Raw genomic sequence first — 11605 nt, 5'->3', positions numbered from 1 at the left:
ATGCTCATGTACACGATGCCTCTAGGTGTACATGATTGTTATCCCGTCTGGGCTGGATGGTTTTCTTTAGGCTCAGGTTGCCAGACGATGTTAGTTTAGTAAATTATTGTATGCTTTAGGGCGGGGCTACCTTGTGATTGACAGGTTGCTACTGTTTAAGAGCTTCTGTGTCACTCTTCGGTTCACTAGTTGCCAAAATGTCATCCTTGAGGCAGTCCATTGGGTGACATCACAATGACTACTTCCTGTATATAGTCTGGTCCACGCTGCTCAGGTGTCCATGACCTTCCTTGAGGACAAAGGAACGTCATGAGAACATCTTCCAGATGTTTAGAACCTTTCCAACACCGTAGATGAAGGATGGCCCAATATGACATGCGGATCAAGAGGATTCCACATTGTTGGCAACATTTGGAGCAAAAATATAATTTTGCTACCAAAATGACTTTTGTGCTAAACATGTTTTAATATGTATAGAGTTCTTGGATCTCAAATTGCACTGGCCATTTAAGATATATCCATACCCTTTTTAATTTGAGTGGTGTACGATTTTGACATTGCTTTATCTGCGAGAGGAAACACATCTTCAGTTGAACATACAGAGCTAACAAGCTTTAATTAACATAAAGGACAGAAGTAAAAAGGAGGGGAAATGACAACATATAAAAAGAGTCAGTTACACAATTTGAAGGTGAATAGCGCCAAGTGACAAAAATATCTGGATTATATTCTACTGAACACCGGTTAAAAGTAACATTTTTGCATCAGCTGTTTGTAACCCGACTTCTACGACACGTTGGCCTCCTGGTTGATGAGGGTGTTGAGGTCCAGCTTGGTCTTCTCCAGAGCTGCAATCTTGGCCCTCCGCGAGGGACGCACCACAGCAAGCGACTCAGGAACATTTTCTCCATCGCTGTGGTCAAAAGGGGGCGGGGCAGAACATGTGTGAAAAATGACGCAATCAAATATTGTTTGTATTTCTAAAAAGGGACGTCGTCGCGCTGACCTCTCCGACGACTCGGCCCTCCTGCTCGGCTTCCGGCCCCCTTTGGCTGTGCCGACTTTCCTCTGACCTGTGCACACAAGCGCTCGGGTTACCTCACAGGGCCGAAGGAGAGCTCCAACAATAAAGCGGCACTCTGAAAGCTGCAGTTTCTTGGACAAAGTATTCAGAACCTGCATTACCTCTTTTGGCCCTCTTAGCAGATTTACATGGATCGTCTGTTGCCGCCTCTGTGGACGGAGAAAGACAGACGATTCATATCCTTTGCAGGTAGAGCTAACCCCAACCCCAACCCACTGGTTACGGGTGTTCAGCGTGACGCCGGGTTGTTACCGTCTGCGTTGACGTCCAGCGGCTGGAGAGCGCTGCCGCTGAGGAGCTCGGCCTGTTCTCGTGCGTCCGCGAGCTGAAGAACCATTTTCTCCAGAGCGCGGAGACAGACGCGATCCTTCACCACCTGAGGAAACGGGACGGAGGAAATGAAACATCGGGCCTCTCAAGAGGCAACGCGACATTACACACAGGGTTACCAGTGAAAGCGGAGACACAAAAAGTTAAAAATAAATGTAAAAAAAAAAAAAGAGGACGGCACATGCGTGTTCAGCCTGGCATATTCAATTTACTCAGAAACATTAAGGATTAAAGATGGAATATAGAAACACTTTCTGCTGAAATATCTCAATGGATTAATATGGCATTCTGACATAAACCCTAAAGATCCCTCTGACTTTCCCATTAGCGCCACCATGAGGTTGCCGTCTGTGGTTTCGAGTGAAACGTCTCGGCGTCTGGAAGAACCGTCATGAGTTCAGTACATCCCATAACCGTCCAGCGCCCCGGTACCTGAACGAGCTGCTGCAGCAGCGTCTGCAGGTCCTTCCTGACGGTCTCTCCTCTGCTGAGCTCCAGGTTGCTCAGCGTCTTGGCGTAGAGACGCACCTCCGGGGCCGTGGGGTCCTGCAGCATCTCCCCACACATGCGCACCGCCAGGTAGTCGTGGACACACACCTCCTGCAGGCACACGCACTCGGTCACCTCCGGGTGTTGTTTGCCCCAAAGCCGTTTTACGCAAAGAAACAAATGTGCACTTTGTGGGCCGAAAGCAACGTGACGAGAAGCTCAGGAGGCCATCAACAGGTTCACAGATGTTTCTTACCTCCGTGTTGGCGGAGGGCTTAATGAGCGCGCTTGGACGAGTCAGCTCGACGAGCAGCTCCACCACGTTGTTAATGTCCACCTCGGCTAGTGGAGAGGTGGCCGGGGCGTTCATCAGAGTCCGAACGGTGGGCAGGAAGCCCTCCTCCACGACCTCCTGGTGAACCCTAATGCACAGAGACACTGTACTGTTACCGTAACTACAATGTATTACATACTGTTACAGTAACTACAACGTATTACTTACCGTTACCGTAACTACAATGTATTACATACTGTTACCGTAACTACAATGTATTACATACTGTTACAGTAACTACAACGTATTACTTACCGTTACCGTAACTACAATGTATTACATACTGTTACCGTAACTACAATGTATTACATACCGTTACCGTAACTACAATGTATTACATACTGTTACAGTAACTACAACGTATTACATACTGTTACAGTAACTACAATGTATTACATACTGTTACCGTTACTACAATGTATTACATACTGTTACAGTAACTACAACGTATTACATACCGTTACCGTAACTACAATGAATTACATACTGTTACAGTAACTACAACGTATTACATACTGTTACCGTAACTACAATGTATTACATACTGTTACCGTAACTACAATGTATTACATACCGTTACCGTAACTACAATGTATTACATACTGTTACCGTAACTACAATGTATTACATACTATACCTTACTGTGCTCTGACCTTTTTGACCTAAGAAATGTCATACCATACTGTGCTATGACTTCTACTGTGGCATACTAACCTATTTCTTCTTTTTTTCATGACCAAATTACACAGATTTTTATTCAGTGTAATTTTTTTTTAAATTAAAGACATGAATTATAAAATGTCATAAGATATTTGCTTTAGGGCGGGGCTACCTAAAGCCGCGCTTTAGGTAGCCCCGCCCTAAAGCAAACATGGCTTTCTCTGGAATTTTTTTTTACGGCTTTACTATATTGTGACAATTTCTTTAATGACATTTTGTATCATATACCGATTCCAAATTAGTGTATGTATTTAATAATTAATTCACCAAGGCAAGTAATAAACTAATAGGACGGGAAAAAAACACGGATGTAATAAATGAAATCCTTGTGGTTGGCATGTGAGTGTGAGTGTGTGTCTGTGTGTGTGTGTGTGTGTGTGTGTTTGCGTGCGTATGTGTGTGCATGTGAGACCTGCTCTCGCGGGCGTAGAGCTGGAAGAAGACGCCGAGGCAGTGGCGCAGCCGGGTGTCGTCCTCCGTGACCGGGTTGTACCACAGCAACACCAGGCGGGAGAGCATCTTGGCACTGGAGATGCGGCCGGTGTACATGAGCTTGGCCAGGCCCTCCGCCGCCTCTGAGCGCAGGTCAGACACCTGAAAGATGTCGCACACACACACGGGCGATCCAATAAAACCATCTTCGGCAACATTACGTCTAGGGCAACCAGACGCATGCTTCCGTTTATCGAGTAAATATTTCACCTCGCTGTCCAGGAGCTCCGACAGCATCACGAGGATACTCTGCGCCGTGTCCTCGGCCGCGTCTCCTCTGTCCTCGGCCGCCGGAGCGTCCTCCTCCTGTCGTTCTGGCGACTGGGATTGCGAGGCCGTCTGAGTGGCGGCTGATTCGGAGAGCAGCTGGAAGCCAAACAGCAGCAGCAGGTCGATGACGGCCCGCAGAGCACTGATGCGGATCTTCACCTCATCCAGCTGGGCGATCTGAACACACACAGCTCTGCGTTTGCACCACCACTGGGTTCTAGTTGCTCTTTAACACGAAGCCTGTTTATGAACGTACTTTGGAGGTGGCTAGAACCCTCGTGTATGACATTACCTGCAGCAGCAGCACCATGTGGGTTTTGGCGAGCTCCTTGCTGTGCAGAGTGCACGTTCCCAGACAAACCACGGCCATGTTGCGCACAGCAGGGTGAGCGTTCGCTATGCTGGGCAGGACCTGACGGAGGGGGTAGTGACACCAACAGACTTTTACCGACTCTACTTCAGAGTATATATATATATATTTAAACATCAACTTTGGAGGAAAGTCTGCAGCTTGAGAGGCGAGCTCGAACAAAGCTTTGGATCATTTAAAAAAAGACAGTCAGCAGAAAAAGTATGCAAGTATTGATTTGGTCATAATCTGCCTCAATCCCAGTGTTTAATACACAGATTAATTATCCATATGGTTTGCCGTACATTGAGAACAATCATCTCTTTACTGCAATTTCTATTGATTTAATGCATCATATTTCAACTGCTAGGTTGTGCGATACTGAAACGTATGCTGTGCAATCAGAGAGGTGAACATAGATGTGTGAATGAGGAAGGAAAGAAAGCGTTGTGCCTGGTGTCTAGCAGTCATGTCAAAGTGAAAAATATGATGATGTGTGGAATCTTACCAGCGAGGACATTAAGGCGCTTATGGTTGGACCGATTCGTGTCTTGATGCTCATCTGCTTCAGTAGTTCTGCACACATTATTAGACATCTCAGGAGAGTCTCTGGGTCACTCTGGAAAAAAAGAAAACCAAAGCGGTGTGAAGGCCTTTCCCCGTTTTCATTCTAGGAAGAAAATCTCTTAAACCACGCAGGGTAAATCATAATAAAACATGTCATGGTTACGCACCTTCTCGGCGCGGATCTCCTTGTCGGACGGCTGGCTGCTCTCTGTGACTTCCTGGAGGATCTGGTTCCGGTGGTTCTCGAGCTCGGCGATGGAGTCCTTCAGCTCTCCGGCACGGCTGAAGTCCTGGGCGGCGATGCAGTCCTCCAGAGTTTGCTTGGCCTCCAAGATGCGCACCTTCACCTCGGCCAGCTGGAGATGGGGCCGTGAGAGGAGGAAGGGAAGGGAGAGTCATTCCTCCGCTGAAATACACTCCAGGGGGATTGTTGACTGATGAGACGGGCGCCTGCGTCTCCATTTACAGGAAGAAAACAACAACACCTGGGGCTCTGGGCCAGGTGACGGCCCTCTAGAGCTCACTACGCCTTTACTGACTAAGACAGGGAGAGGGGGAGCGAGAGGACGCCGCTACACAGGAAGGATGGGAGTTAGAATACACCTGCGGCCGCTTGTGCCCATTTGTGTTCCTTGGTAACCAGCGACTTCCACTGAAGCCGTAGGGAACATTATGATAGAAGTATGTGAAGGCCATTCTCATGATTGATTTTTTTTTTTTTTGCAATTCGAGAATAGAAAACAAAGATCCCTCCGAAATACCAGTTAGACACCAAGTCCTTCAGGAACATAGAAATATGTCCGTGCTTTGATTGGGAATCAAAAAGTTTTGGAGATCATTTTCAAATTTGGAGATTTCTGCATATATTGTTTTTTCTGAAAGAAAATTTTAAAAAAAAAGAAAACTACTGGACCTCTCAGGGCAAAGACCAGATTGACATAAGCATCAACCTCCTCACCTAAACACAAACCATCTGCTCCGCTGGAGGATCAGACAAAAAAAAAAAGAAACGCAAACAGGGAGAAATTAGAAAAAAAGAAGCTAGTTATTTGTAAGAAACCTTTCATGTAACAGCTTTGACATTAATGGATCTAAGTGCATCTGGGTGCCCTCACCTGGACCTGCTGCCGACGGCTCATGTTCTGGTCCACCGGCTTACTGGCCTCCATGATGGGATCCCTCACATCTGAGATGATTTCTGCCACCTGCGTGACCCAAAGACAGCGTATTTAGACATATTGTGAGTGAGTGAGTGAGTGAGTGTGTCACACTGGATTTACAGTGTCGACAGAGTAGAGATGTAAACTCACAGTCTGAATGCGTCTGTGGTCGTCAGGAAGGAGTGTGAGGAGTTTCTCTGTGAGAAGGGAGACCAGAGAGGAGGGAGTCTGTGGAAGAGCCAACATCTCCTGCAGGACAGCCAACACGCGCTTCCTACAATAAAAACGTGCAACATAACAAGTCTGGCTCCGAACGCCTCGACATTCAAAATGTTTGACAAGCAAAACAACAAATAGGGCTGGAGCGGTTTCCAATTATGGATACGCAACATCTCTGACCAAACTAAATCAGGCTATGAATGAACTTTGTAAAAACCTATATAGATAGAGTATAGATAGGAATGGAAGTGGATTGTTTGGTGTGTGTTGCAGAAATGACAGAAGAGATTTCTGTAAAATAGTAAAAAATATAATAATTTTGACCAAACTATCTTTAAAGACATGCACTGAAAATGTCTTAATGTCAATAATATATATACTTTTTTTTCCTGGTAATACAATGAATAAATTGTCTATATGAAACAATCACATGGTTTTGTATACTGAAACATTTGTAATTTCTCATTTCATTAATAGCGTTAGTGCAAAATGATGAATGAATGAATGAATGAAATTTGATTTAGCATGTGCTTGCAATTTTGACGGCATAATAGTGTCTCACGATATCGCGACATGTCATTTCATCACCATATGATTCCATTCAAAGATGATGAGTGGTCATATGAATTATAGCCCAGCCACAACGTGAAACGTCCCCTGGCCCTCATCCCACCTGCTGCCCTCCTCGTTGGTGTCCAGACACCCGATGAGACGGATGAGCTGCTGGGAGATGAACTCCTTGGTCATGACGAGCTCCAGCTGGTTGAAGTCGGCCCTCTGCTCCTCTGACAGCAACGGCACCGCCTTCAGATATCTGCGACGGGCGAGAGCCACACAACTCAGAGGAAAGCCAACGGGCACCAGGAGCAGCCAGAGGAGACGACGGCCGTCCCCCCGGAACAATAATCAGTCAGGAATGCAACAGTGGAGACGGCAGCCAGCCACCCAGACTCATACGAACCTGCACCAGCTCACTGATTTTAAACATGCCAAGAAGTGAATTTCATGAGCGCATAGCAACTAAAAGTTCAAAAGTATAAATGAGTGAAATCTGTGATTCACACTCATATTTGGAAGCTATGGAGATTACAGAGTGCAGTATGTAGTTTGAACAAATAGAAAAAAAGAGTTTGAGTCATCATATGTACTTAAACTATTGTTTCAAGACAGACTTGGAAAATGGTGAAGCCCTCCTTGTAGCTACAAGAATAAACACTGGAGAGCCTGTTTTGACTGCAGCAGCATTGGGATCATATACAGCTGACGGCAGGAAAACCAGAAATGTGATCCAGTGAATCATCTCTTCTCTCACCCGTAGAGGTAGTCGGCATAAGTGGCAGCGTCTGGTAACACTTGCTCCAGCATTTCATCACCGTCGTCTCCTTTACCCTTGATGAACTCACACAGAGCTCTCCAGTAAAGCACATTCTCACAGGACAGAGAGTCCACCGGGACCAGCTTCCTGTTGACAACACGGACATTTCATGAATGACACAATGACACGCTAGAGATGAAGAGATATTGGGGAGAGGGGGGGGTACCTGTTGTCGAGCTGCGCTCTGTTCTGCAGCAGCTCTTCAGTGGGCGTGCCTCTGAAGATGGCTTGCAGCGTGTCCAGAGCCGTCTGGGCACAGTTCTCTACATCCAGCCGGTGGAGCAGCTCTGTGAAGTTTCCATCCAGCCGGAGCATCCAGGCCGGCAGCAGACGAGAACAAACCACCTCCCTCACCGCTTCTGCAACACACGCAGCCAATCAGACGTGTTCAATGGCCACAGTGGCATTGAGAGCTGAAGCAAACACTCGATGGACAGAAGATTTATTTTAACCCACTTAAACAATTCAGGCAATACATCAAAAGATTAACTGATCATGTTTGTTTGTTGCAGCTTTTTGTTTACTAAAAGGAGCAAGTACTTGAATTGAACAATGTGTCTGTATAAATGTAAAGCGACACGGGTACAGAAATCATCGGTACCTGAGGTGTCGTGGAGACCCTGCTGCAGTAGAACAACTCTCTGTGCGATGGTCAAAGCTTTGATGTGAACCTTCTCGGCCAGAACCTTTCAACAGAAAGCAAAAAGGGAGAAAGTTAAACCCCGACTCACAACGTTGAAGCAACTTTATTATGTTGCCATCTGCTGATGTACTTTGATCATTCCACCGCGCTTGCAGCTACCTGGTAGGCTAGCTTGCGGACGTTCTCTTTGATGTCCCGGGTGCGTTTGAGTACTTTGGGGAGGGTGCGAGGGGACATCGCAATGCAGGAAAGGACGGCGCGTCGCACCTCGGCGTTCGTATCATTTTCTAGAATCAACATGTAGGCTGAACAGCGGAAACAAATGGAGCGTTAGACAGTTAGAGGGCCATAGAGAAAGATAGAAGAACATGCATATTAAATCACAAAACAAAGGCTACTTGAAGCATAATATACTGACGGTGGCGTATTTCACAGTTGAACGGTGACAATATCTTCTGCATTTGCTCGAGTGCATTTGTCAAATAATAAATGAAGCAGGCGAGGACGGAAAAAAACAAAACAACAACAAACCGTTGATGGTTGGACAGTCGGGATCCTTTGGCTGTTGTAGACGTGTCATGGCCAAAGCGGCCTGAATCCTTACATTGGGGAACTTGTCGGTGGCGCGGACCAGCATGGCTTGGTGGATGAGGTCGAAGAGGTCGTCGTCTATCTGGGCGTTCTCTGCCATGCTGCCCAGCAGCTTGTTGATCAGCTGGCACACACGGAAACGCACTGCATGGCTACTGGCTTTGTGGGACTGAGGGGAAAGGAAAGGCAAAAGCAAAGAGTTTAGGAGGAGCGGTGCAGAAAGAGGAGCGAGATACGGGATGGGGGAGATGGTGCCGAGGAGAGACATGTGTCAAAGGAAAGAGGACACGTGGGACAGAGAGAAAGACACATCAATCACATATGTGTACTGCACACAACGTTGATCTCTTGTAATCCCTGAATGTTTATACCTCCAACAGGAAATTGAAAAGGAAGCTCAAAAATGGATGATCGTCCTCAGCATCATCTTCTTCCTCCTCTTCTTCTTCTTTTTCAGCCTCCGGCCGTGCCCCATCATCCTCCGTCTTCGGCGGAGGCTGGAAACTCGTGGCGAACCTTGCAACAAACTCCATGACATTTTCCACCGTGGGTTCACGCTTGTAGACGATCATGGCGTACTTCAGGTAGTGGACAAACTCCTCGTGGAAAAGCGTCTTGTCCTCAAGCTGGTTCAGGAGACGGAGGGCGTCATCGGGTAACCGGCGACAAGGGACGCAAACCAAGAGAAACAATAGTTTAGCTTTTGGAAATGGGCTATAACTGAAACCAGTAAGGTTTTTGCAATAATAATTGACAACAGAAGAGATCATCAGGTCACAAAAGAGAAGCAGCTTTCAGTTTCTGTTCATCACAACACATTAAAACTGTTTTGTTGTTTAGTTTTTTGCCTTGTGTTTCTGATGTCTTAAAGTAAATACGTTTGAATTATGCTGTAGCTGAAAAATGCTTTTTGTGATTTGATCTCGTTTATAAAACCAGACGTAGCCTGACGTGTGAGCCCACAGCACTCACCTTGTTGTAGCGGCTGTTCAGGCTCGCCACCAGCTTCGCCTTGTTGTTGTGGCCCTTCTGCGCGCGCTGAAACGCCTCTTTAATCTCAATTTCATTGTCTGCGGTCATCTTTCCTTCAGATAAATCTAATTTAGAAGTAGAGAGAGAGAGAGAATCGGTTAAACAGCAGCAGACGCTTTCTCCGTAGCGACTGACAAAGTCCGGTTGTAACTGGATGCTAACGGCAGCCGCTCGTTCGTGTCGTTCGTCTCATTAGCTCAAAGAGGACCGCCGTCACAGAGCTAAAGTTACGCTAACCTTGCTTAGTCGTACGGGATAAAGTTCCCTCTGAATACTTTACGGCTTCATTTATCACAGCATTAAAACACACATTGTATTACACAGCACAATTAAACCTATTATGACTTTTAGAAACGTACCTTTTCTTCACTTCTCCTCTCGCAACACTGCCGCCGGTTTTCAAATTCAACTGCTCTCGCGAGAACTGAGACGTGATAACTAAATATATATATCCATTTAGCCCCGAGTTTAGCCTGGCAGGCGTAGCTGTGCTACTCTGTCTCAATAAGGAACTCTACAAAAGTAGGAAACACAACAAATCAATTGTATAATCAGTCAGTCCGAAATGAATCTGCAACTACTTTGATAATTGATTCACTGTTTAAGCATTTTTTTGAGAAAAAAGTGGAAAACAGTTTACACAATTTTCATTGTGAACCTTCTTTGAGTTTTGGACAGTTTAGTCCCATTTTCCCACTGTTGTCTGGCATTTTACAGATTACAGAATGATCACCAAATAATCATCATACCATGAATCAGTTAACAACACTCACACCAGATAATCGTGTGGCTTCATTTCAGTTGGATGAAAGAAAACAATCCCTGAACGTTGTGATGTCCACAGGTCACAGCAGACAGCTCCCCCTGGAAAGTGCAGGAAAAAGCGTCTCCACGGATATATAGGGCAGCTCCTATGGCAACAACGACAGCCCTCTCTCTCTCTGGAAATCAATTTAATATACAGGATGCTCTTTCAGGACCTGCGTGCATGTGGGCCTAGGATCATCTGAGAGGGGTATTATCATATTAAATATTTATGCCAGTGGACTCCATTTCTCCGTACACCTGCTATGGCCTGAGCCAAAAAGAGGTGGACAAAATTGGCTTTACGCTTCTGCAAATCCATGGACGCATACTGTACAGTGGGTGTACTTCCGACTTGCAGGTGCTTTCCAGACTCCACGTCTCAAGGCCTCAGTATGCTACGAACGAACTAGGTGGTAAGATGTGCCGTTCTAAAGACACAACTGTTTCTAGCTGCTCCGAGAGGCCACGGAGGAAGGGGCAAGAGCGTGTCATGCATCCCCCTCTGCCTCTTTGGCCTTTATTTGGTACTCTCAAAAGCAATAAATCATACTAATGGTATTACACACACACACACACAAACACACACACACACACACACACACGCACACACACACACGGACAGTCTCTCCTCGAAGGCATTCACGGTGTTGCACTTGGTTGGATATGTGATAACTGATGTAAGAATGAAGAACTAGAGCTTGACAACCCATTGCCGCGTGATGAGGATTGTACGATTGTTAGAAACAAAGGGGGGAAAGGACGAAACCAACAGAGGAGGGATCCGTCTTCCAGGACGACCAAAAGTGTGACAGATGTGGACTTGGATTTTGAAAGACAAAGTCCCGCCCCTTCCAGTTGACCACCATGGGACCATTTTTTGGAAAGATATTTACGGTAGTCAATGGCGAGGGAGAACTATTTATTGGATCCCGTTTGAATTGTACCACAATTTACACAAATATAACGTTTTTCAAATCTTGAAGGTAGTAATTGGTACCACGACTTTTTAGTTGTCTCTCACCGTTGACTACAAGTACATATTCTTTTCGCGATTAGTTCCTATGGGGGACACCGGAAATGGTCGTGGTCAGGCAGCAACCTCCGGCGGATTGGCTTCCCTTGGCAGAAGTTTCATAAAACTTG

At 46.1% G+C, this 11605-nt stretch overlaps 1 protein-coding gene across 2 annotated transcripts; it reads right to left on the bottom strand.

Moving 5' to 3' along the window:
* Positions 1-590: 590 nt before the first annotated feature.
* ncapg (non-SMC condensin I complex, subunit G) lies at positions 591-10080 on the bottom strand. 2 transcript variants are annotated; one of them, XM_034540555.1, is made up of 22 exons: positions 10015-10080; positions 9596-9720; positions 8995-9249; positions 8564-8792; positions 8192-8337; positions 7991-8075; positions 7556-7748; positions 7327-7476; positions 6688-6828; positions 5946-6069; positions 5751-5840; positions 4803-4991; positions 4577-4687; positions 4012-4131; positions 3660-3896; positions 3370-3551; positions 2160-2325; positions 1847-2014; positions 1337-1460; positions 1186-1233; positions 1007-1073; positions 591-913 (listed from the first exon to the last, which is right to left on the bottom strand). In XM_034540555.1, exons 2-22 carry the CDS (start codon positions 9701-9703, stop codon positions 787-789), a joined length of 3060 nt encoding a protein of 1019 aa, XP_034396446.1. In that variant the 5' UTR covers positions 9704-9720; positions 10015-10080; the 3' UTR covers positions 591-786. The 2 variants fall into 2 exon arrangements, with proteins under 2 accessions (XP_034396446.1, XP_034396454.1); XM_034540563.1 differs by having other exon boundaries at positions 1847-2011.
* Positions 10081-11605: the final 1525 nt, after the last annotated feature.

The sequence above is a fragment of the Cyclopterus lumpus genome, chromosome 1 (assembly GCF_009769545.1).
Source record: "Cyclopterus lumpus isolate fCycLum1 chromosome 1, fCycLum1.pri, whole genome shotgun sequence".
Taxonomy (NCBI): Eukaryota; Metazoa; Chordata; class Actinopteri; order Perciformes; family Cyclopteridae; genus Cyclopterus; species Cyclopterus lumpus.
The sequence above is the reverse complement of the archived record's forward strand: the minus strand, read 5'-3'. Positions and strand labels throughout refer to the sequence as shown.

Bases quoted from the DNA above. Each gene is read 5' to 3' on its own strand.
- ncapg (XM_034540555.1), bottom strand. From the start codon at position 9,703: ATGACCGCAGACAATGAAATTGAGATTAAAGAGGCGTTTCAGCGCGCG. The intron at 5,841-5,945 runs GTGAGTTTACAT...TGGGTCACGCAG, and splicing joins ACCACAGACGCATTCAGACT to GTGGCAGAAATCATCTCAGA. The intron at 1,234-1,336 runs GTAACAACCCGG...CTCCGTCCACAG, and splicing joins GCTGGACGTCAACGCAGACG to AGGCGGCAACAGACGATCCA.